Below are 25720 nucleotides of genomic sequence, written 5' to 3'. Positions count from 1 at the left end.
TGGAAACTGGCAGGACGATCCCCCAATCTGTGTTCATTTCAGTGTGGAGAGATGCCAGCACCTTAGATACATGCTTGCAAAGAGTAGGATTTTATGGCAATAGGTGGTGCAGTTTGGGGCTGTTTTGGCAGAGGTTCCCTGCAGTTGTCACTGCTTTGGCCTGTGTGGCTTAGCTAGAATCTGGGGCCTTGCAGGGTTGTTTTCTGTTAAGAGAAGAAACTGATCATACAAGCCACGTCTATTCTTCGGTGCAATCTCGCCTATTCACAAAGAATGCACACAAAGTCCTGTTTCCCTGAACACAATAGAAACCAACAACAGCAGGCGGTTTCCTTGCTCCAAAATCCCCACGTCTGCCTCTTCAGCAGGCTCTCTGCCCAAGAAACCCTGCCTCGCTGCTTCTTCTCAGGGTCATGCTCACAACTACTTCTCCTGGCTTTCTGCCTCCAACGTGCACAGGCAATCCAATCTCCTAGTCCTTGTGTCTGCCATCAGGGAAACCCCTCAGTTCTTATGGCTTAGCTGTGACCTGCCATGCAGCCTAGGGGTTCTCACAACACAATTTTTGGTGGCCTCAGCGTGCAGCCACCAATTCTTGCTGGTGACCGCTCTAACAAACCCGTCTCTCTGTCCCTGCCTCTGCAATTGTTCAGTGAGAGCCCTCCCTCGGGAAGGTGGGTTGGGAACTCACTGTCTGCCTATGGAGTCCCAGGTTCCCTGTGCCCTGGCAGTGCGGGAGCTGCCCAGGAGAGCGCCCCAGCAAATGAACGCCGCAGCCACCTCCATTGACAAATGCTGCCTCTGGCACCACGCATGCTGGTCTCACATGTCCCCAGAGGTGCTGCCCAGCGCCCCTGAGGAGGCAGAGCGGTGCAAGGTGCCGATCCCTGTTGGCAGCACCAGCACAAACACCAGGGTGGTGCATCTCATTGCCCTTGGTAACTCAGGAGCAACAGCTGGGCACTGCAAGGAGGGACGCTGCTTTGCCCCCCATCTCTGCCCATACTTTGGAGGCTGTCATGGCTGCAAAAAAATCCACTGGGAGCTGCAGGCGGCCATGGTGGCTGCATTCGAGAAACACTGACTATGTCTTCACTGTCAGTCAAGGGAAGGGTGTTACAGCGAGATAACTAATAAGCATTTGCTGTCTTGCTGCAAAATCCTAGTGGAGACAAGGCACAGCCAATTTACCAATGTAGCAACACCATCCCCCCAACTTGCTTTGACCCCACCCAGCTATGTCACAGTGAAAGTTACAGAGCCTTGACTCCACTAGGGTTTTACAGCAAAATAACTAACCTTTGTGGGAATGGAAGGGACCTCTTGGATCAACAAGTTCAGTCTCTGCTATTGCAGAGAACTCTGTCATATAATCCTGTTCATAAATTGATCAAGTAGCTCTAATTATTGCTATTTTACAGATGGAGAAACTGAGGCACAGAGCAGGGAAACAACTTGCCTAAGATAACCCAGCAGAGCTGGGAAGGGAACACAGCCCTCCTAAGCCTCTGGCCAATGCCCCTATCCAGTAGGCTCCACTACTCTGTTTTAAGAGGTATGTCAGGAGTGAAATTTGACCCCATGCTTCTAACAGCAATCTGAATACCCAGGGCAAAGGAAAGCAGAGTCTTGAACTTGGTACCTTGGACCACTGAGCCATCCTGACACTTCTAAAACTAAACTAAAATAAAACGGGCACCTGTCCCGCTACCTGTCACTTGTCATGTGAGCGAGCTGCCATTTGAGTTAATTCCCAGCTGTTAGCCAGCTCACTGGAAAACACATCTTTTTTCAGACATACCCTTACTACAGCTTTTGGGGTAGTTTCCGCTGTTTGCAGCTGTCTTTACAACATTAAAGGGTTTAATTGCTCCTCCTCTTGAGTGTGAAGGGGGGTGCAAGGGGCAGCCACTGGCTCTAATTAGGGCTGAGATTGTCTTGGGAAGCAAGACTCCAGAGCCATTCGCACCTTTCAGTACCACCCGGTGATGTGACAGAGTTGTAGGAAACAGACCCTGATGAATCCTGCTGAGTGGCCAGGGCTGTACACTGAGTGTGCGTCGCCTGAGCCCCGGCTTGTGTTTCTGAGACACCGAACCCGGTCGCTAGCAAGTGTGACAAATCAGGCCACTTTTTGTTCGGGATGGGTGGGGTTGTACAGGGGGAGGGATAGGGTCTTGCAAAAGTGACTGTGGGGCTGAAATTTGTGCACTCATCCATTCAAATCTCTGGGCAGAGTTCCTCTGGGCAGTGCCCACTGGCTCCCTGGACTCTTCTGAGGAGTAGTGGCCACTGTCCGGGGTCCTCTGCTCACTGTCCCCTCTTTGCCTGTAAATGTATGACCCTCACTCCCGTTCCTGTCCTTTCATTTGTTGCACCGCAGAATTAGTTGATCCCCATTGTTTGTTTGTTTTTTGGCTTCCCTTCTGAAGAGGGGGAGGCCCGTCTGGTTTACTAGATTGAGCCTCTTCCAGGATTCATCGCATACATGGGGACCAAATAGGCCTGAAGCAGGGCAGGGGCAGCCCTTCTGTGTGGCTCTAGGAAAGCTGTTCATTGCTGGGTCCCTCTCCTGGCAGAGAGAATGATGTCAGATCAGAAGATGTTCTGAGAGAAGAGCAGCCAAAAGTGACCCTGGGGCTGGAGGGACTGACTCATGAGTTAAGAATAAACATGGCTAAGCTTCGGTCAGCGCTGACTGGGAGGCATGCCCCAGGTAGAGCGCTGCACAGATACAAATATGTGGATCTGCATCCGATCTACATCTGCAGGAATAAACTTTCACCCCACCTGCAATCCACCTTCCCTCTTTTAGATTTACCTGCATCCGCATCTGCACATCAGCTGTTTTGGAGCCAGCAGTTGAGCTCCTCCCACCCCAAACAGCTGATGAGCCCCATCCGCCTAACAGCTGATCAGCCCCACCCTCCCCCCAACAGTTGATAAGCCCTTCCAGTTGCCCCTCCTGCCTAACAGCTGATCAGCTGTTGAGCCCCACCAGTGGCCTAACAGCTGATCAACTGTTCGCTGGACCCCTGGCTGGCAGCTGCTCCAGCCCTGTCCCAGAAGTCACAGAGGTCCCGACCTCTGTGACTATCTGACTCCAATACACAAGAAATGGTCCATGGATATCCGCATCCGTAGATGCAGATATCTGCAGATTTGCAGGGCTCTACCCCCAGGCCTGCCGGGGCTCCCACAGCTCGCCCCCGGGGCAGACCCTTCCCACTCACAAGTTGCAACAACACCAGCCATAACTTCATTCCCCCCCCCTTTCTCTCTGTCATCTCAGGCCATTAAAGCCACCCAAAAGTAGGGAGTGGAGCCCAGCCAGCAGGTGCTCGCCTCTTACCCTGCCCAGATGCTAGCACCTTCTTGACACGGCATCCCCCTGACTATGGCACCCTGCGTGGTCACCCGTATCACCCACCCATACGGCCAACTTGTTCCTTTTTTCTTAAACCCTTGTATTCCCATGTCTTTGTTGATCTCCCTGCAGTCCCTGGCCCGTCCCAGGGCTCTACAAATCCAGACTATTGTGTTCTTGTAAAATGTCATTTAAGAATTTGAGTTTTTATTGGCAAAGATAACAACAAAAAATGAACACTGCTATTTCAGAGACTGTTTAGGAAATAGCACTCACATGAAATCCCAGGTCCCTTCTGCAAGCCCCCACCATGTCTACAAACACTGTTATTAATTATGTTGTGTATTGTGATGGTGTCTAGGAGTCCCACTCATGGACCAGGACCCTGTTGTGCTAGGTGCTGTACACATGCAGAACTAAGAGATGGTCCTTGCCCCAAAGAGCTTCCAATCTAAGGTCACATCTACTCTGGAGGTTGGCCAGTAGTATTTTTGCCAGCATACAGCTGCTGCTGTTCCAATGACACTAAAATGGCCTTTGCCAGGCCCACACATCCGTGTTGTGAGAAGTTGTGTGAGTGAATGACACACTGCACTGTGAGTCAGTGTACCAGTGCCCCCTGTGCCGCTGTCCGGCTCACTGCCGTGGGGATTGTTTTTTGAAGTGTATTGTAGAATAAGCCCCTTAGGGCAGGGAATTTTTGTTCTGTGTTTGTACAGCACCTAGCACAATGAGGTCCTGACTAGGGTCCCTAGCACTTCGGTAACACAACATAACAATAATATATGATACCAGCACTTGCCTTGCTCTGAGTAAGGATGAAAAGTGTGTTTTTAACACGTTAAAATCCTAGTATAGACCAAGTGGTTGGAGGTTTAATGTGGGTTTACCTTGACAAGTTAACACGTTAAAACTGCCGCTTGCCTGGGCTGCACTGTGATTTCAGCATAGCCATGGGGTTAGTTAACAGCTGGTGGCTAACCCATGTTAAAATCACACCTTGTTCCCTAAGAAAGACAAGCCCCCAGTGGCTGGAGCGTAGCTAGTGATTTAACCTGCATCTGTGCTAAACAGACCCTGCCTAATGCCCCCAGCATACCCATAATCCTCCAGGGCTGACAAAGCATAATCCCTGCCAGGCCACAGCTGTAGGGTGGTAAGGCTTTCCACATATTCTGCTGGCATGTGAAGAATAAAAGTGATGACACTGAAAACTTTATACCACCCCAGAGATCCATTAAATCTCCTAGCACCTCTACTGTAAGATGGCCAAAGGAGGATTTACACTGTACAGAGATGTTCTAGGGTTGTACAGCCAGGGGCAGGGCTGGGAATAGAAACCAGCCCTCTGCTCCAACCCACTAGACCTCCCAGAACTGGAAATAGAACTCAGGAGTTGTTACTGCTGGCCGCCCCATTCTGATCTATGAGGCCCCACTCCCAGGAATACAACTCAACCCCCACCCCATTTCCGCCTCTCTAATCACTAGGCCCTACTCCCTGCTCTAACTACTAGACTCTACTCCTAGAACTAGGAGTTGAACCCAGATGCCTTGACTCCTAGTCCAGGCTGTGTTTATGTCACGCTGCCTGTGGGAAACTGGTTCACACATGAAGGTGACTAGTCATCGTGGCCTGTGATCGCATAAGCAGCACAGTTCAGTGCTTAGTGCAGGGCGTATGGAACAGCTTTTAAAGCTGCGCAAGAGGGATCCTATGCTGGGGAAAGCTGGACACAGCATGGGCTGTGCTACTGGACACAGCTGCTTTGGATGAAGGAAAGGAGGGGCATTCCTGAAAAAGGAGGGATGGGCGTAAGACAGGTGACTCCTATCCCACCACTCAGGGTCATGTTGGTGGAGTGCAACCAAGCCTCCAGGTCCTGCAAGCTGCAGTGGCAAAGCAGAGAGACCCCCTGGAGATTCAGGAATGCTAATGCCTGGAGTGGCTGAAGAACAGACAGTGACAGGGTCACTAAGTGGTTACTGTGCAGCCCTAGCACCTGCAGGGAGCGTAGGTCCCGGAAGAGCCCATCAGGAAGCATAGTCATGAGGTTCCCCGAAAGGTCCAGAGCCTGGAGAGACACCAGCCCCTGGAAGAGGTCCTTCGGCAAGGTCTGGAGGTTGTTTCTGCTGAGATTCAAGGCTGTCAACTTTTCTAGATGGTGGAAGACATCCACACAGCCTCCTGCATTCCAGATGCTATTCAGGGAGTTCTGGGAAAGGTCCAGCACTCTGAGCTGGCTTTGTCTGGGCGTGGCTCTATCCTGGTGCTCAGAGCACACTGAGATGAGGTTGTGTGATAGATTCAGGAACTGCAGGGCAGGGATGGCTCTCAGCTCATTCCAGAGCCCACTCAGGTCTTGCATGTGGTTGGAAGACAAGTCAAGGAAGGTCAGGTTTGTGGAAAGCTTCCCGATCCCCCAAGCATCCTTGATCCTGTTCTGGCCCAGCAGCAAGCGCTCCAGAGCTGGGAGCCGCCCTGGCGGCACGCGTGAGAGGGCGTTGTCCTGCAGATCCAGTGTCCGCAGGGTGCTCAGTCCCTCCAGGGCATTGTACTGGATGGCCCCAATGTGGTTGGACTTGAGGTTGAGGTGCAGCAGCGGGGAAAGGCTTAGGCTCTGGAGAGCCTCTGTGAACAGCTCCCCCAGGAGATTGTGGGAGAGGTCCAGGGTACGGAGGTGCCGCAGCCCAGCAAAGGCATCCCCACGGATCTCGTGGATCTGATTGGATGCCAGGCGCAGCGCACGCAGCTCAGGGAGTCCCGAGAAGACCAAAGGGCCCAGCTTGGAGAGGAATCCGTGAGACATGTCGAAGGAGAGGACCCTGCTCCAGCTGAGCCCCGAGAAGGTGCTGGCAGAGAGGCCCTGCAGGTTATTGAACCCGAACCCCCTCCCAATGGCCCCCGAGTGTTGCAACTTCAGGTGCCATATCTGGGCACCTGCCACGACCTTAAAGAACCGTTCAGCACTACCAACATCCCACGGGTTGGAGGAGACATCCAGGGTTTCCACGATGATGTTGTGGAAGGGATTGGGGCAGGAGTGGTTGTACCAAGGGTCTCTATAGGACAGCAGGTTGGAAGAGAGATCTAGGAGGGACAGGTGTCGTCCGCTGAGATGGGTCAGATCCTCCCCGCAGATTGCCTTGATCCTGTTGAGCCGGAGCTGGAGGGAAGCCAGCAGCTTCAAGCCTTGGAAAGAGGAATCAGGTCTCAGCCTCTTTATCTGGTTCCCTGTGAGATCCAGCCTCTTGAGGGACACCAAATCATGGAAGTAGCCGCCCTCCAGGACAGCCTCGTCAAGGCCATTGGCATCAAGCAGGAGCACCTCGAGCTGCCGCAAGCCAGCCAAGGCCATGGGTTGGAGGCTCAGTTTCCTGTTGCCCCCAAGGTCCAGGAAAGTGACATTGGCCACCTTCTCAAAGGCCTTCTCCCCAATGGAGAGTGATCCCCCCAGCTGATACCCCAGAGACAGCTTCCTCAGCCTCTCCAGTCTGGGGAAGGAGGAGGCCGAGATGTTGGAGAGGAAGTTGAAATTCAGCAGAAGAATTTGGGTGGATGGGTCAATTTCCGGCACCGTCTCATGGCGTTGAGCTTGGCAGTTGGAGACCACTGAAGACTGGACCCTGAAGAAGTGGCAGTTCCCAGCATCAGCCAGCGCAGGACTAGAGCCCAGCAGCCAGAGCGCCAGGAGCCAAGCGTACCTGAGCATGGTGGAACCTATCAATGAGTGAGAATGGTGTTATTGATAGTGGTGCTAAATGCCGGTACAACCCGCACCCATTCTGTGTGGCACTCTAGCGCCCTCTAGTGGTGACAGGAAGATGTATCGAGGTTGATGAAGCTGCTACAGGCTTGTCTCAGGCAGTAGCGGCTCCTGCTTGAGAGCCCAGGCTGGATCCCTCCTACTAACAACCCACCTAGAGGACTGGTGTTACACAGAGATAGCAAGAAATCTAAAAGGGGACTGGTCTACTGCCACTGATTTTACCTGGAAGGTGCTCAGACACCACTGCGATGGGCTGCACGATAAAACCCATAGATAGTGGGCTTCTTCCTCTACCTGGGACAACAAGAAGGGTCTCCTTAAATGAGAGCCGGTAAGACTTTTTGTCAAAACATGTTTTTTCTGACAAAAAATGGGTTTTTGTCCAAAACTAAGTATTTTGTGGAAAATTTTCATTTGATCACTTGTCTGATTAAAAGAAAAACCCCGGAAACTGAAAAATGTTTCAGCAAAATAATGTTGGTTTTGGGTAAAAGTTGTTCATCTTTTGGTTAGAAAAACAACTTTTCATCTTCAGTGTGTTTTTGGGTGATATTTTTTGGTTTTTGAAAAACACTATTTTTTTAATGGAAAACTGGGGAAAATTGGTCCCCAAACAGTTTTCAGTTTAATTTTTCCTCAAAGAAACGAGAACATTTCCACAGGAACTGTAATTCATTACAGGAATAAAATAAAGAGAACTGGCATTTTCTGAGCCGCTCTGCCCCTAACTAACAGCCTGGGCTTGTGTCAAATATGGAGAGAGAGGGCCATTCTGGGTGCTGTGGGGCTAGTAACTGGACTCTTGGTGGGCTGGAAAGGATCTCAATTGAGGTGTTTGTACAGCACTAGGCACAATGGGTCCCGCTCCTAGGCACTACTTTGTTACAGATAATTAAAGTGGAAGGGGGGGGGGGTCTGTCTGGGATCCCTGCACTGAGCGGGTTGCACATCAGCTGTTGAAGGGCGGGAGTTCTCAATCTGGGGGTCACAAACAGGTGACTTCTCTTTCTTTCCCCCTAGTGCTAGATGGGCGGGACTGGATGGGTTCCTGGCTGGAAGGGGTTGAGCGGCACTTGATTTGCAATTTCTACTGTGCGTTACAGCTGTAAGGTACAGGCATAAATAAAGCCAGGAGGCCCTCAAGGGTGGCTGTGTGCACCTTTCCCTCCCAGCAATATCCTCCTATACCGGGTGCCTCAGGGATTGGGGACAGGGGCACTGTGAGGTTGAGGGAATGGGGAGCCCACTGGATTCCCTCTCTAGGGCAGTGGTTGCTGGTAGTAACCAACAGCTGCCCAGTAGCGTATGAGAAATGAGCGTGATAGGTCTTAGCTCAGTTCCCAGGGAACAGGTGCCCGTAGCTGGCAGTAATTGGCCCCTTCATCTCAGCAGAGGGATCGCAGGGACAGAGCCATGCCCACAAGACAGCACCCAGGCATGCTGGCAGGGACGCTTGGCACTGCAAGCGCCCTGCTGTATCCTCTTGCAGAGCTCATCCTCCCACCCAGCATCTCCCCCATCCCTACCAGACCCTCTACTCACCCTGAGGGAGAGTGGATTTGTGCTGAAGGCACCGCACAGCAGCCGCTTTCATCGCCTGTGCCCTCTGCCATTTGCCCGTCTGCTCCGGCTTTATTTAAGCCCACACCGTGGAAGAAGACAGCTGCTCCCAGGAGGCTGTGGCCCCCACCCTGGCTGTTGTTTACTCAGCGGGTGTTCAGGAACTTGCAAAACGGGAAGTTGGGGAAATTCCCCTCCTGCTCCCCTCTTGTGGTTATGGCTTCCTCGGGTCTTTGCTGCGAGCGGTCGTTGGTCACCCGAGCAAGCAGGTGTGAGTGGCCTTATCGCTTGAGCCAGAGCCGTACTCTCAGCCCTCCTACTCTAACCACTAGACCCCACTCCCCTCCCACAGCTGGACTAGAACCCAGGAGTCCAGACTCCCAATCTCCTACTTATGCCAATAAATGTGAGAACGGATGGTCATTTGGACCGGGACTCTGTCAATCTCAAGATGCTTCAGACAAAAGCCTCCTGGTGCAATCCTGGCTGCTGAGGCAAAATCCTTCTTCATTCCTGCTGGTGACCAGCTCCAATCCTGAAGCATGAGGTTGGAAAATCCCAGGGATTCCATCCCAGGGTTGTTGCTGGCTTGTGTGAGTGTGGGCAGGTCACTGAACCTCTCTGTGCCTCAGTTTCCCATCTATAAAACAGGGAGAATAATTGTTCATCTGCCTTGTCTATTTAGATTGTCCTTGGGCAAGGAGTGACTCTTACTGTATGTCTGCACAGCACCCGGCACAACGGGGGCCCCAGTCTTGGTCAGGGCCTAGCCCGCCCCCAGCACAATGGGAGCCTCAATCTCGGTCAGTGTCTGTGAAGCATGGCACAATGCAGGCTCTGATCTCGATCAGGGTCTGTGCAGCACCTGACCCAAAGCAGCCCTGGTCTCAGCTGGGGCCTGTAGGTGCTACCGCACTGTCAGTGGTAAATGCTGCTCCAACACTGACATGGTAACCCGGGGCCCTAGCCAACACCACGTTTTGGCTCTATGTTAGAAGGGAGGAAAAGGAGACACGGTCCACAGCTTGGCCTGTTCTGTGCGGACACTTGACATTTCAGTAGTGCCAGGAGAGAGCCTGTCCAGGGAGAACTAAATTCCCACATCACAGCCTCCTTGAGCTGGTATTTTCCCAGGCTGTGACTGAACTCGTTGTCAGAGCACGTTCGCTTGCCCAACCCTGGACTCCCCCTGCCTCCCTGAGCAGCGTTGAAGGGCATGCGAGGTTAAACTCTGCGCACAGAGTGTCCCAGGACTGCAGGATGCTCAGGAGAGAGCGTTACCTAACTGTGGCCCTTTCGTCACAGCCACAGCCAGTGCCAGCTCATGGGGAACACGTTGTCCTCTGAGGCAGACAGGATGGGTCCGAATGATGAAATCAAGGACGTTCTGACTGCGTAGGGGCCCAGCATCTGGGTTGGGGCACCGCAGCCGTGGAAAGGCGCCTTCTAAGCAAGAAGCTCTTGCTGCCATTGGTCTAGGTAGTAAAGAAAGGGCTAAGAATCAGACTGCTGGGAACTGGCCACCCCTAGCGTTAAGGAGGGCAGTGCCTGGTCAGGATTTAGATGGGATACTGGGTGGGTGTTGCAGGGAGTGGTGGAGGCTGCAGTAACATTCTCTCCTTGAAATCAGTGGTGATGCCCTCATGTGGTGCTAGGGGGCGCTGTGTTACAGGGAGTGGGGTGGGGACTCAGTGGGGGCCCCCATCCCCTCAGTCAGGGCTAGCACCAGTGTGACAGTAAGGGGTGCTATGCTGTATGGATCGAAGTGGGGGCCCACTCCCGTCCAAATCAGTGCTGATACTACTGGGGGGCTGTGGGGTGGGACACCCTGCTGGGTGGTGTGGCTCCTGCTGATCTGCTGTAGTTTTATGGGGGACACGGAGTGCTGCAGTTCTAACCGCTTATGCGGATTAAAGACACTTTTCCCAACTGCAGAAGCATTAAATGCACTGTCCTGCCCCCATTCCAGCCTAGATCATTTCTGTCATTGGTTGCTCCTGCTAATCCCACTCAGATCAGGGTGGGGGTATCCCTCCCCTTTTATTCCCTGTCCTAAACTGATGCTTTGGTTAATTCTTGCTACACTTTACTCCAGAAACAGCCACATTTCAGCAAGCAGTGCTTGTATAAACAGCTGTCGTGCCCCACCCGAGGCAGCCGAATCTAAGTGTATGTGTACACCACAGATCAAGGTGTAAGTGTAGCATGGGTAGACATACCCCTCTAGCTTTCATATAGCTCGCCTGGGTAACAATAGCAATGAAGATGTGGTGTTACAGCATCAGCACGAGCTAGCAATCCCAGTGAAAGCCTGCCAGGGACCATGGCTTGTAATTTGAGTGGTTAGCTCGTGTTGAAGTCCACGATGCTGCATCTTCATTGCCGCTGTTACCTGCATGCTCTAGACTAAAGCTACCATCAGTATGCCTTCTCGCTTTACAGTCACACCTTAATTTGTGGTACAGACTGTGACCCGTCCATGCCTAGGGTAGCCACCTGAAAATGCCAATGTCAGGGCAGGCTGTAAAAGGAGAGCAGATTCTCCCAGCACTGGTGGGTGACACTGAAGTCAGACTTCCCAACCAGCCACAGACCGTGCATTTGATTCCCCACACTGGTTATCAAGAAGCCAGAACAAAAATATACACAGCCCCCTTTACTGCATTTCAGTCTCCGGCTCCCAGTCAGCCATTAGGTCCAGTAAAGAGACCAGTTATTTAAAACTCTATGCTCTTTACCAGAAAGTTTTCTCCTGACCCCAAAGGGTCAGCCACAGTACCAGATGAATATAGGTTTAGATCTTACCCAAAATACCACACTGCCAGTCAATCCTTTAGTAACTAAAACTAAAGGTTTATTATAAAAAGAAAGAAACTATAAGAGAAATGTTAAAGGATTAAAGCAATCAGATACATACAAATGATTTGAAAGTCCATATATATCAGGTTTCTAAAAGAATTGTGGAGTTTGCAGACTTGTTTAGTTCCTCTGATATACATCCAGTACCTGGATGGGTCTCAGTCCTTTGTTTCACAGCTTCAGTTCAGTTGTAGATGAGTTGATCCAGAGGTAAGCTGGAGACTAAAGACAAAATGGATGTCATGCAGATGCCTTTTATGTCCTTTGGCTTTTGCCATGCTGCTTGTGGAATTTTACAGGAATAAAATGGAGTCCAGAGTCACATGAGTAAGTCCTGGTGACTCATCAGGTATATCCCTGGCTTCTCCCCCTGGGCCCCTTGTACCTGTGAATTTCTTAATGGGCCATTAAGCAGGCTAGTGCTGCAGCCATCCTGTCCGGGGTGTCGCCCAGACACAGCACAATTTGAAATACAGATATATCAAACATATCCATAACTTCCATTACACATATAACACATGAACATAAACATCGTCATCTTACTTAGCACATTATAGCCTTTCTAGCAGTACCTGACACGGCATATCTCACATGAATTATTATGATTTTGCCCTATTGATGTTAAATAATAAATGCCCTCCCTCCCCCAATCCATTCAACATGACACAGACATACCCTCGGCATTGGGTGAGTGCTCTTTGTATAAATAGTTGCTGTGCCCCAACTGAGAGCTAGTTGCAAGTGAGGCTTAGGGCATGTGTACTGTGGCAAGGTGGGCTTGTTTTGCCCCGTGGGTCTGCGCTCCTTACGGCTATGCCGGTGGTGCAGCTGGGTGGGAGCGGCGGGGGGAAGGAGGGGCCCGGTCCCACCCTCTACCCCAGGCCCCAACCCAGGGACCCTGCAAGGAGTAGCCTTAAACAGCTTAGTCCAAGGGGCTACTACCTTCCCTGGGTCGCTCTTCTGTAGCCCCCCTGGCTTGTGGCTCTCCTTCAGGCTCTCCTCTGGTCTCCACACCTTTGCTGCTGCGCTCCACTCCTCTTACTGACTCCACACCTTGTAGCAGCTCTACTCAACTCCCTCTCAGCTGTCCCTATCTGCCTGGCTGGGAGGCTTTTAACTGCTGGGGCAAGTTCCTTGATTGTCCCCCAGCTGGCCTGATTGGCCTAATTGTCCTTGATTGGTCCCAGCTGGCCTGATTGGCCTAATTGCCCTGGAGTGGCCACAGCTGGATCACCCAGGGAACAAAGATTTGCTAAGCCTGGGGCTGATATATATGCCTTCCAGCACCCTCCTGTAGCCGTCAGGGCTGGCCCCGTCACAGTACCCTTAAACTGCTACAGCAACATGTAGACAGTACCTGTGTCGATAGGAGTAGTTCTTCTCTCGGTGTAGGTAATTCACTTCCCTGAGAGGCACAAGTTAGGTCAACAGACGAATTCTTCCATTGACCTAGCGCTGTCTACACTGGAGAGTTAGGTCGGCATAACTGCATCTCTCTCCATGTAGTTATGCAGATGTAAATTCCCAGTGTAGAGCAGCCCTTAGTAGCTTTCTGAATGATACAACAAACCAATCCCATTTATTGGTACAATCCACCCCAGGCAGTAACCTCTGATCTGGGTGAAAACTGGATTTAAATTCAGTGCACGCACTGTGCTGCTGTAAAAACAGACCAACACTCCGCCCCATCTGCTCTCAAACATGGGTTAAGGCTGGATTCCCTGATCAAAACCATCTTAAACCTCCTTATGCAATCCTGGCTCCTGGGGCAAATTCCTTCCTGATTCCCCAGCTCCCACCCCTGAAGAATGAGGATGGAGATTCCTGTGGTTTCAGGGCAGGGTTGCTGCAGGCATTTTCACTCATGCATGGCAACTGTAGAGGTCAGCCTCTCCCTTCCTGAAACTTAGAAGAGAAAGACAAAGGAAAGTGTAGGTCCATTACATAATGGGGAAGGAGAGAGAATAATGGATGACAGAGGGAAGACTGGTGTTTAATGCGTTTTATGCTTCAAATTTTCACTAAAAAGGTTAGTTGGGACCAGATGTTTAATACAGTTAATATTAAAAAGTGGGGCGGAACACATTCCAGAATAGGGAAAGAATAGGTTAAAGGATATGTAGCTAAGTTGGATGCATTCAAGTCAGCAGGGCCTAATTAAATTCACCATAGGGTAGTTAGACTCATAGACTTTAAGGTCAGAAGGGACCATTATGATCATTTAGTTAGACCTCCTGCACAATGCAGGCTACAGAACCTCACCCACCCAGTCCTGCAATAGAGCTCTGATCTATGACTGAGTTACTGAAGTCCTCAAATAATGGTTTAAAGACTTCAAGGTACAGAGAATCCACCAGCAAGTGACCCATGCCCCATGCTGCAGAGGAAGGTGAAAACGCCCAGGGCCTCTGCCAATCTGCCCTGGGGGAAAATTCCTTTCTGACCCCAAATATGGCAATCAGCTAAACCCTGAGCATGTGGGCAAGACTCACCAGCCAGACACACAGAAAGAATTCTCTGTAGTAACTCAGAACCCAACTCATCTAACATCCCATCACAGGCCATTGGGCATATTTACCACTAGTAATCTAAGATCAGTTAATTGCCAAATTAGACTGTCCCATCATACCATCCTCTCCATAAACTTATCAAGCTTAGTCTTGAAGCCCCTGCTCCCGTTGGAAGGCTGTTCCAGAATGTCACTCCTCTGATGGTTAGAAACCTTTGTTTAATTTCAAGTCTAAACTTCCTGATGGCCAGTTTATATCTATTAGTTCTTGTGTCCACATTGGTGCTGAACTTAAATAATTCCTCTCCCTCCCTTGTATTTATCCCTCTGATGTATTTATAGAGAGCAATCATATCTCCCCTCAGCTTTTTTTTGGTTAGGCTAAACAAGCCAAGCTCTTTGAATCTCCTCATAAGGCAGGTTTTCCATTCCTCAGATCATCCTAGTAGCCCTTCTCTGCACCTGTTCCAATTTGAATTCATCCTTCTTAAACATGGGAGACCAGAACTGCACACAGTATTCCAGATGAGGTCTCACCCATGCCTTGTATAACAGTACTAACACCTCCCTACTCTACTGGAAATACCTCACCTGATGCATCCTAGGACCACATTAGGTTTTTTCACAGCCACATCACACTGGTGGCTCATAGTCACCCTGTGATCAACCAATACATCCAGGTCCTTCTCTTCCTCTGTCCCTTCCAACCGATGCATCCCCAGTTTATAGCAAAAATTATTGATATTAGTCCCTAAATGCATGACCTTGCAACTTTCCACTATTAAATTTCATTCTATTTCTATTACTGCAGTTTACAAGGTCATCCAGATCTTCTTGTATGATATCCTGATCCTTCTCTGTATTGGCAATGCCTCCCAACTTTGTGTCATCTGCAAACTTTATTAGCATATTCCCACTTTTTGTGCCAAGGTCAGTAATAAAAAGGTTGAATAAGATTGGTCCCAAGACCGATCCCTGAGGAACTCCACTAGCAACCTCCCTCCAGCCTGACAGTTCACCTGTCAGTATGAGCTGTTGTAGTCTCCCCTTTAACCAGTTCCTTATTCACCTTTCAATTTTCATATTTTAATCCTCATCTTTTCCAATTTAACTAATAATTCCCCATGTGGAATTGTATCAAATGTCTTACTGAAATCTAGGTAAATTAGATCCACTGCATTCCCTTAGTCTAAGAAATCTGTTATCTTCTCAAAGAAGGAGATCAGGTTGGTCTGGCATGATCTACCTTTTGTAAAACCAAGGAACTTGCCAAAGCAATCTGCAAACCAGTAGTGGTTATCTTCAAGTACTCGTGGAGGATGGGGGAGGGCCCAGAGAACTGGGGATAATGCTATAAAAACACTATCAAAAAGGGGGAAAATGGAGGACCTGGGGAATATTAGACCAGTCAGCCTAACTTTGATACCCAGAAAAAGCTACAGGAACAAATTCTTACCAATCAATTTGTAAGCACTTAGAAGATAATAAGATTATAAGGAATACCCAACAGTGATTTGTCAAGAACAAATCAGGCCCAACCAATCTAATTTCCTTCTTTGACAGGATAACTAGCTGGGGGATAAAGGGGAAAGCAGTAGATATGACATATCTGGACTTTAGTAAGACTTTTGACACAGTCCCACATGACAGTCTCATAACCAAATTAGGAAAATATGGAATTACTAGATGAATTTAATATAAGGTGGGTGCATAACTGGTTGAAACACTGTTCTCAAAGAGTAGTTATCAACAGTTTGCTGTAAACTGGGAAGATGTATCTGGTGGGGTTCTGCAGGAGTCTGTCCTGTGTCTGGTACTATTTCAATTTCCATTCATGTCTTGGATGATGTAGTGGAGAGTATTCTTATAAAACAGGCAATGACGCACAGCTGAGAAGGGTTGCTAGCACTTTGGAGGACAAGATTAGAATTCCAAATGACCTTGATACATTGGAAAATTGGTCTGAATAGGATGAAAGAATAAAACAAGTGCAAAGCACTACACTTGGAAAGGAAAAATCAAATGCACAAATGCAACATGGGGAATAACTGGCTAGGCAGCAGCAAAGGAACTGGGGATGGGGGTGATATAGTGGGTCACAAGTGGAATATGATTCAAGTCTGTGATGCTGTTGCAAAAACAGCAATTGTCATTCTGGGATGTGTTCACAGGAGTGCGGTATGTAAGACACACGATGGAATTGTTCTGCTATACTTGGCACTGGTGAGGCCTCAGCTGGAGTCTGGCGTTGTACTGGGCACTACGCTTACATGTAAAAGGTTGTTATAAAGATCAGCTGTTCTCCAAACCCACATACAGTAGGACAAGGAGTAAATGGATTAGTTTGCACCAAGGGAGATTCAAGTTAGATATTAGAAAACTACAACAGCAGGTAAGGACTGGAACAGGTTACATAGAGAGCAGGCAGAATCCCCCTTATTGGAGGTTTTTAAGAACGTTAGACAAACACCGGTCAGGGATGGTCAAGGTAGACTTGGTCCTGCCTCAGTGCAGGGGATGGACTAGATGACCTCTTGAGGTCCCTTCCAGTCCTACATGTCTAGGATTCTGTAAGCCGCACAAAGCGAAACAACAGGAGGGAGAGAAGGATGGGAGAAGGGATGATATGGAGAAATACAGAGAGGCTGTTGCACATGGCAGCTTGCAAAGGTGAAAGCTCTCGCGCCCATATCCAGGCGCGAGACTAGTGCTAGATGGGAGGGGAAAGTTCAGAGAGGTGGGGGGGTCTTTACCCAGACCCTGAAAGTAACAAGGCGGCAGAGAAGCTGTCCGTGACAGGGGGGGCTCAGAGATTGATGCCAGTGGAGAGCTAACCCCAGAGCTTGCAATGAGCAGCAGACGTGAGCCGATCATGGTATATTTTATTCAGCACATTCCCCTTCCTGCCCAATAAGATCCAGGCTAGCAGGATCACAAGGCATCCCCCTCCCCCTGATATGTCCATTCTCTGCCAGGCTCTCAGGCAGCCCCCACTAGCATCCGGTGCTGGAAAGATCTGGTGGAACAGATGAGTCTGCGGCAGACAAGCATCCATTCCCCTCATAAGAGCAGCCTTCGCAGCTTGGCTGACTCCCCACGCATCAGCCCCTCTCGCAGATGACCTCAATGACACTCTGCTCCATGGGCACGGGGTCCAGGCAGCGGTGGGCTGTGCTGCCCACGATTTCGTCTAGCAGGAAGTGCACCAGGTTCTCGTCACAGACAAAGCGCCACAGGTAGAGCTGCAGGTAGTTGCAGTCCACCTGGATCTGCTGCAGGCCGTAGCGCCCGAAGGTCCGCAGCCGCACGCACTCCAGGAAGGTCTTCAGGCTGATCTTGATGATGCCCGTCAGGACGGAGACCTGGGGATTGGGTGGGAAAGTCATTTGAACACTGCCCCCTATGGGCCTGGAGGACACAGAGGGAAAGACTCACTCCCAGGACTCCCCAACATGGCGGAAGTCTCTTGTGGAGGAATGTAGCCAGGTCTGGACTGCACCCCCAGACAGAGGGGCAAAGGGGTCAAAGGGGACAGGGAAGTGTGAGAACATGGAGTCCATGGAGTGAGTGGGTGTGTGATGGCTCTGTAGGGGGGTCCCCAGAGGACGGGGTAGTGCACAGGGAGCTGTGTTCCTACTTGAATGCGGTGTGGGGTGGGGCGTCCACTGAAGATTAATACTGTAGATTCTAAGGTCAGAAGGACCACTGTGATTGGACAGCGTGCTGGGGGCTGCGTCACTGCTCTGAAGCATTGGGGGACGAGGGGTCTAGAGGACTGGTTGGGTTAGGGGCTTCTGATCTCAGGGGGACTCTCCCCCCAGCCCTGGGACAGCGGCTCTGCTCACCTTATTGAACTCTGCAGGGCTGAAGATGTCGATGCGCTCAGAGAACAGCTTCTGAATGTTACTCAGGAGGTTAGTGTCCAGGGGGGCACTGCATGGGGAGGAGCAGGGACAAGGGGTTACACACTCACCAGCAGTCAGAACCCTGCTGCACAGCGGGGGACTGGACTGGGCAGGCTTCCTCATCTGAGACTGTCTCTGGGACTAAAACATTGGGTCTAAGCCCGCTTCTTTGGAGTGTGGGTAGGAGAGGGCCCACCTGGCCTGGTGCAGGCCTTTCACCCCAACATGTAGCTGGAAGGGCAGGCCCCCCACCACAGCTCTGCCAGTGCCCCTCAACTCTGACCCACGACCCCCTGCTTTCCCAACCCTGCCCCCCGCCGCCAGCTCTGCTAGTGCCCCTCAATCCTGAGCCTCTCCACACCCAGATGCAGCCTCCTCATCCCGACGTGTAGCTGATGGGCAGTCTCCCTCCCCGCCACAGTCATGGCCTCTGACCTGGGCGTGTAGCTCGGTGCGTAGCGGCTCTGCTGCCGGGAGCTGCTGTACACGGAGAAGGTCCTCTTGCTGGAGTCGCTGCTCTGGGCCTTGCGGACACCCTCCTCGTACAGGAGCCCCACCTGCAAGGGGGAAGTAAGAAGTTCCGGGTGAATGCGGGGTCCCTTGGGGTGCAGGAAGCCCCAGATCCCACTTTCCCCCACTGACCTGCACATCAATGGAGGTGGTGTCCTCCACCACCCTCTTCATGACAGCGCGCACATTGCGGGGCTCAATGGTGTTGACCCAGTCACGCGTCTCCACGCTCTTGCGCAGCATCTGTGAGATAATCAGCCCCTGCACCTTCACGTAGTGGTTGAGCAGCTTCTGGGCCGCTTCACGGGCCTCTGCGCACAGGCTGGTCACTGGGGTGATGGGGGAGTGGTCCTACGGAGGGAGAGCACGGATCAGTGGCGCCAATAGCTCCACGTAAGTCAGGGGCACTCAGGTGGGACAGGCTGCCCCCACCTTTTCCCACATGTGCCACGCAGCACCGCCAGCTCCATGTGGGTCAGGGTCGCTCAGCCTCCCCATCCCACCTCACCCCACTGGCTCTGTGTGGGCAGGGGTACCGCTTGGGACATCGGTTTCTTCCCCCCAACTCCCTACCAGCTCTGTGTGGAGCAGGGGCACTCAGGGGGGCAGGGGCCACCCCCTCCCTACCCTGCTCAGTGCCATCCACACATCACTGTCCCCATAGCCTGCATATGGGGACGGAATCCTACACCCGCTGAGGGAGGGTGGTGGTCACATCAGCTGGACTGAGGGACACTTGGTTTCCCTCGTGGCATGCAGCAGAGATCGGAGAGCAGGGGGTGCATGCCCACTCAGTAGATCTCCCGCTGCCATCCAGCCCGCTTACAGACATCCCATCCCTTCCCCATGGCAGACAACTTCCCCGCCTGTAAATTTGGCTTAGTCACACACCCTGGGGTCCTCCTCACCCCCTATCCCTGGCCCAGAGGCTGGCGCCTGCCCACCTGCACTAGGAACTGCTCATCCGTCAGGGTGAGGATGTAGCTGATGGTGGAAGTCTCGTAGTCTAGGCAGAGCCGGGAGAGCAGGAGCAGCAGGGTGGGGGGAGTGGAGCCACCCTTCTCCCCCGTGGTCTCACAGAACTGCCGAGCCGTCTGGCACATGGACTTGATGAAGCCAACAATCAGGCCCTCGCGGACACCCTGGCTGCAGAACTCCCCCTGGGGGATGAAATGGGGGGAGGGTTCAGCACTTCCTCTTGCTGCCTGGTAGACTGGCTCCACCTGGAGCCTGGCAGCAGCATTGACACCATCACCCCACGTCCGCTCCCCCAGATGAAGACTGCCCATGGAATACGCCCAGACCACAGGTCTGGTGGGGCTGTGGGTGGAATTAGGGGGAAAGATACAAGGAAAAGTTACAGGGACGTAGGACTCGAAGGGACCTCCTAGGTTACTGAGTCCATGTCCTGCTATCACAAGCAACCAGGCCATATCATCCTAGCCTTCGTAAAACTAGTTGGGCTGTTTCCTCCCGCTACCCCACTCCTCCTGCTGGGAAGCTATTCCAGACCCTCTCTCCTCTAATGAGTAGAAGAAACCTCATCTCCAGCCTCAACTTATTCCTGGACACTATCCCCATTTGTCCCTGTGCCAACATTGTCCTTTTGATTCAGTCGCTCTTCTTCCTTCCCAGGGTTTGTCCCTCTGCTGTATTTACAGACAGCAATCAAATCCCCTCTCAGCCTTCATCTGGCCAGTCTAAACAAGCCAGCTCTTTCAGACTACTCTCAAGATCAGCTCTCCATTCCCCTTATCATTCTGGGAGTTATTCTCTGCACGTGGGACAGTTTGAAAATCTATCTGATAGACGGGGCCTTTTCAGTCTAGCAGATGAAGGCATAGCAAGAGCCAATGGCTGGAAGTTGAAGTTAGACAAATGTAACCTTGAAATAAAAGTTTCCTAGAAGGAAGGGTGAGTAAACACCGGAACAGCTCACCAGGGGAACAGTGGGCTGGCCATCGCCTGGAGTATTTAAAAAAAAAAAACTAGATCTCTTTCTAAAATCCCTGCCTTAATTCAGCTTCTGGGGAAAATTCTATGTTCTGTGTGTGGGAGGGAGGTGCTGGACTGGATGTGGTCCCTTCTCGTCTTAGAGGCTATGAAAGGATCACACACTCCTTAGTGCAAGAGACAAAACGCAGAGCTGAATTGTGTACAAACATAAAAGGGCGCATCTATGGTGGAGTCTCAACCGCACAAGTTCCTTGGGGGGTGGGAGGGTTATGGGGCTCTCAGAAAGGCTGCAGGCTCTGAAGCCAGTTATGTAAGTCAGGGAGGGGGCAGCAGCAGTCAGGAAACCGCTGCACATTGATACAGAGTGGTGTCTGCATGGAACACATTATTCTGATTCACTGGAAGGCCCAGAGCCAAGGATTAGGTATTTATGGCTGTGTAGCTTAGAGGACAGTGTACTGGGACTTAGGAGATCGTGGTTCTATTCCCAGCTCTGCCATTGGCCTGCTGGGTGACCTTCAGCAACTCATGTCCCTTCCTGTGCCTCCGTATATCTTTGGGGCCACATCAGCACCTATCACTATAGTATCTGAGTGCCTTAGTCTTTAATGCATCTATCCTCACAATACCCCATGCAACAGGCCAGTGCTATTATCCCCATTATATCGATGGGGAAACTGAGGAACAGAGACGCTAAGTGACTTGCCCAAGGTCACAGAGGAAACCTGTAGCAGAGCATGATATTGAACCTGTCTCCCAAGTCCTAGGCCAGTGCCTGAACCAATGGACAATCCATTTTAGTTTCCCCATCTCTACAAATTGGGCTAATGATAGTGAGCTCCATTGTACAGAGCTTTGAGATGTACTGATGAAAAGGGCTAGACGAGCTAGGGATTGCTGAGGGGCATCAGAACTGTTGGGAGGGGACACTGAATACACCTGACTCTCAACCCCCTAATTCTCCAGGGCCCACCCCCAGCAGTGTCACCTTGAAGTAGGGCTTGTTGGAGAAGGTGATGTCCTTAGCTGTGAAGAGGTGGACATAGGTGAGCACTGACTTGATCTGGTTAAGGACAGAGGACGAGATGGTGCCCAGCAGCTCGGCCAGGTTGGGGCTCTCCTTGCCTGCCAGGCGTGGGGCAGCTAGCGACTGGCGCACATCCGTCAGACAGTCCTGGTAGAAGCTCTGCAGGGCCAGCAAGTACTGGCGGATGCGCTCCTTGGCAGCCTGCACCACGATCTCCGTACCCTCAGCCGCCACGTTGGAGGCCGGCAGCAGCTTGGCCAGGGCTTGTAAACGCCGGTGGAAGCGGTCCAGGGCCCGCACTAGCAGTGAGTTGTCCCCGACCCCTTTCTCCAGTTGGATGCGCCGCTCCACCAGGGAGAAGTATGTTTCCATAAGGCAGTTGACGAAGGCCACCAGCTTGTCCTGCGCCATGCGGGTGATGCCCTTCACCCCTTCTCGGCTGACAAAGAGTTCCTGGTAGGAGGCGATCACCAGGCACATGTTGCTGACAAAGATGTTGCAGCCCCGGTCAGTGAACTCCAGGATGTCAGTGACAGGGGCACCACCTGGCTGCCCCAGCTCTGCCTCTAGGGCATCCAGCTCAGCCTCCAGCCGGCAGCGGGCATGGGAAAGGAACTCATCACACAGCTCCTCTGCTGGCTCGTCCAGCTGCAGCAGCAGCTCTACACACTCAGCCAAGTCCTTTGCCCCAGAGCCCCCATCCCTGCCAAAGAAAGGAGAGGGCATTGGACATGGCAGGGGAGCTAAGACAAGGACCCCCTCCCCCCCCCCAGTGCAACAGCGTTTAAGGGATGGTTATGGGATAAACAACAGCATCCAGCTTCTGGATCTGGAATGCAGTCCATTTGTCTCAATTGGTGTGATAATTCTGAAATCTAAGGACAAATACCAGTGTTGTCGATTTCCATCCTGTGGTGTCCCTTGTGTTGTCATTAAGTTTCAGAGTTAACAGTCCGACTGAAAGGAATGGGGGCAATTGGCTGGTTAAGGTAATAGTTAACCTATCCTCCTTTGGATCAGACCATTGCGCCCCTCTAGCCTGGCATCCCTCCCACTCTAGGTCAGACCAATGTGTCTGTCCTGCCTGGCTCTTTGTCCACTCCCCCAACACTGGATCAGATCTACGGGCCTATACCTGAATTTCTCCCGCAGCTTCTGGGCCAGGTCGGCCATGATCTTCTGACAGTCATCCTGGATGCCCTGGAAGGAGGGCATGTGCTGGTACTGGTGCAGGATAGAGCGGGCTTTGCTGTAGTAGCGCACGGCCTGCCCATAGGCCTCCAGCTCCACACACTTGGTGAGGCGGGCAGGCAGCTCAAAGAGGAACTGCAGCTTGCGCAGGAGCGTGTGGACCCCTGGGACCCAGAGAGACCCTATTAGAGGCAGTGCCAGCATCCCCTAGTACCTCCCTATGCTTTCTGCATAGCCTGCAGCTGCTCAGGCAGCAAATGACCTGCTCTCCCCCCTCCATCAGCTGCCATCTTGGCCCTAGATCAGGGAGGAGACTAGGGGACCACTTCCCTCCCAAGCTGTGGAGAAGAGCAGCCACAGCACTGGCCAAGCACAGGAATGAATAGTGCAGCCACAGGCTCTCTCTCCCGGGCATCCCCCCATGCCTCATTTCTAGCCTTGGAAGCCTACATCCACTCCTGAGGCCCTGCCTCGAGATAGGACTTGGTGACTTAGCCCAGCAAAGGCAGAGAACAGCACACCGGCCACCCTCTCCCAGAATCCTCTCTGCTCTTGAAACTCATATAGGATATACTGCATCAGATACAATCAATGAACTCATCTAGTCTGACGTATCTCTTCCCCCCATCCCTGCTGCCCTGGATTAAACCACTGTGCCTATTCAGCCGTATCCCACCCACCCCAGATCAGACCCTTGGACCTTTCCAGCTGGCGACTTGTGGCCAGTACCCGAGAGCTTGGTGATCTGCTCGTGCTGGTCCTGCAGGGTGCTGCTGATGCGGGCGCTGAACTCCGTGATGACGGCCATGTTGGCAGCCAGGCAGTCCATCTCGTCCTCCATCTTCTTGAAGTCGTTCTTCATCTTGCGGATTGTGTCTGGGGAGTGGAGAAAGGAAATCAGCCAGGCCCAAAGATTCAGCTCCAGTGCTAAAGACACAGACCCCTCATCCCTCAGCACCTGCAGGACAGGGATCTGGGCAGCCCTGCACGGTACCTGTGGCTGAGATGAACTTGTTGTAGTTCTCATAGACTAGGGTCTGCATGTCGCTGTCCAGGGCACGGATCTGCTTCACCATGTCAGTCTCACAGTCCATGAGCTGGGCCAATGGGCACTCCTTCCGCAGCTAGGGAGAGTAATAGTGAGTGAGGGGCATGGCCAGGGATGCCAGCTCTGCCCATGGCCTGCAATCCCAACCCAGGGCTCCTCCCACCCCACAGTTCTGCCAGGGCCCCTCAATGCTGATCTGCAGCCCCCTGCAATTCCAGGCCAAGTCTATGATGTCTGCTCCCCAGCTTTGCTGGCTGCACCTCAAGCCTGACCTGTAGCCCCCTGCTATCTCAGGCTTAGGCTTCCCCCACAGAGTTCTGCCAATGCCCTCAGTCCTGACCTGCGGCCCCTAGTCTCAGGTCTGAGCTCTGCTGGTGCCCCTCAGTCATGACCCACAGCCACCCAACCCTGCGATTTTGGGGGATAGAGGTGCCTGGGATGGAGGGGAAGCAGGGCTCCCCAGGGGAGGCAGGCAATACTCCTTGGCAGGGGTTGTGATGTTGAAAGGGGTTTGACAGGATGTTTCCCTGAGGGAGATGGGCTATAAAACTAAGCCTCTTTGGGGAGATTCCCAGGTGCAATCACTGCTGTGACAGGGAGGGAAGGATGTGTGTGTGGGGGGGGTCCCCCCAGGGGAGCTCTCCCCCCGGACTCTGGGACCCTGCTAGGGGTAGGGCAGGGACTCGAGAGGGGCGAAGAAAACCCCCGAGAACCAGGGTAAGGGGGCTGTCTCGGGCAGAGGGTCGGCGGCAAGGCGGGGGTCGGCGCGGGGGCTGACAGAGGGAGCAGGGGGTCCTTGGCACACGGGGTCCACAGGTTTTCAGGGCCCCCCCCCCGAGAGCACATCCGGCTCAGGGATCACCTTAGTGAGGAACATTTCCGGGTCGAAGTGCGCCCCGTTGATGTCAGTGGGTCCCCCGGGGTCCCCTCCCGGGGCCAGGCCGCCACGAGCCTCCCCCGCCGGGTCCGGCAGCCCGTAGTAGAGCTTCAGCATCCCGTGCGGCCGCCGCTTCCCGCCCGGCGGCTCCGAGGCGGGCTCGGCCGGGCCCGGCAGTGGCCCCCCCAGAGGAGCCGACATCTCCCCCCGCCGGGCCGTCACGGTGACGGGCGCCGCACGGTCACTCGCGGGTGGGGGCGGGGACGGGAGAACAGAAAAGTGACGCGAGCTCACTTCCGGCATCAGTAACATTGTCATCAACACGTCGCCAGTTGCGGTGACGTCACTTCCGGGGATCAATAGCGTTCTGTTGCGGGCCTTCTCCAGTGTGAGGTCACTTCCGGGATCAGCGTGTTTTAAGAAAAGCGCCGTTAGCGGCGCCTCCTTAGGCAGCAGCGACACTTTGACAGGCCGTAGCACGGATCCTCTAACAAGCGTCTGGTTACTGGGGGGAGGGGCTGCGACCACAACAAGAAACCATTGCAACTGAACAGTGACATCATACGCGCTGTGTGGTTCCCTGAGCCTGTGGCATGGCCAATGTCTAGCTGTGATGTCACCATGTTAGCATATGACATCATCCAATTCCACGCACATACCATGTAATCAGCTTTCGGCACAGCATTTCCCATCCTATCTGATGATGTCAGCACACGGGTGTGATTTCATGACATCTCCTGGTCCTTATTTTACCACATGACACCTGCAGGCTGGTTTATGATGCCACCATTACCCTAAAATGTCACAATTGTTACAATCTATTAGTCTAATTAATCTATGCATTCATCTGCAAATCTAATCTATTTTCATGCACACTCATCATCTAATCCATCCATCCATCCCTTTACCTACCCAGCTAATCTAATGCATCCACCCCAGCTATCTACCCTCACATACCCTATCTACCCTCACACACTATCTACCCTCACACACTATCTATCCCCCATCATCTAATCTATCCATCCACAATCTATCTGTCCCCATGCATATCTAATTTGTTTATCACAGCAATATCTTGGGTTGGAGGGTAAAGGGTTATAATGTGACTCCCCATCCTGTATCCTCTTTTCCCCTCTCCCAAT

The 25720-nt window shown here is 52.3% G+C and overlaps 2 protein-coding genes across 2 annotated transcripts; both read right to left on the bottom strand.

Moving 5' to 3' along the window:
* Positions 1-5117: 5117 nt before the first annotated feature.
* Positions 5118-8797, bottom strand: LOC137150483 (toll-like receptor 5). Its single transcript, XM_067544439.1, has 2 exons — positions 8679-8797; positions 5118-7087 (listed from the first exon to the last, which is right to left on the bottom strand). The coding sequence occupies exons 1-2, from the start codon at positions 8728-8730 to the stop codon at positions 5118-5120; spliced, it is 2022 nt and encodes a 673-aa protein (XP_067400540.1). The 5' UTR covers positions 8731-8797.
* An 8132-nt stretch (positions 8798-16929) lies between these two features.
* VPS51 (VPS51 subunit of GARP complex) lies at positions 16930-24847 on the bottom strand. Its single transcript, XM_067544438.1, has 10 exons — positions 24564-24847; positions 23648-23777; positions 23383-23529; positions 22598-22817; positions 21424-22165; positions 19424-19639; positions 18612-18830; positions 18405-18526; positions 17910-17997; positions 16930-17426 (listed from the first exon to the last, which is right to left on the bottom strand). Exons 1-10 carry the CDS (start codon positions 24777-24779, stop codon positions 17166-17168), a joined length of 2361 nt encoding a protein of 786 aa, XP_067400539.1. The 5' UTR covers positions 24780-24847; the 3' UTR covers positions 16930-17165.
* Between the last annotated feature and the right edge of the window lie 873 nt (positions 24848-25720).

This window comes from Emydura macquarii, unplaced genomic scaffold (genome assembly GCF_026122565.2).
Source record: "Emydura macquarii macquarii isolate MOO-44397 ecotype Brisbane River unplaced genomic scaffold, CSIRO-AGI_Emac_v2 contig_968, whole genome shotgun sequence".
NCBI lineage: Eukaryota > Metazoa > Chordata > Testudines > Chelidae > Emydura > Emydura macquarii.
The sequence above is the reverse complement of the archived record's forward strand: the minus strand, read 5'-3'. Positions and strand labels throughout refer to the sequence as shown.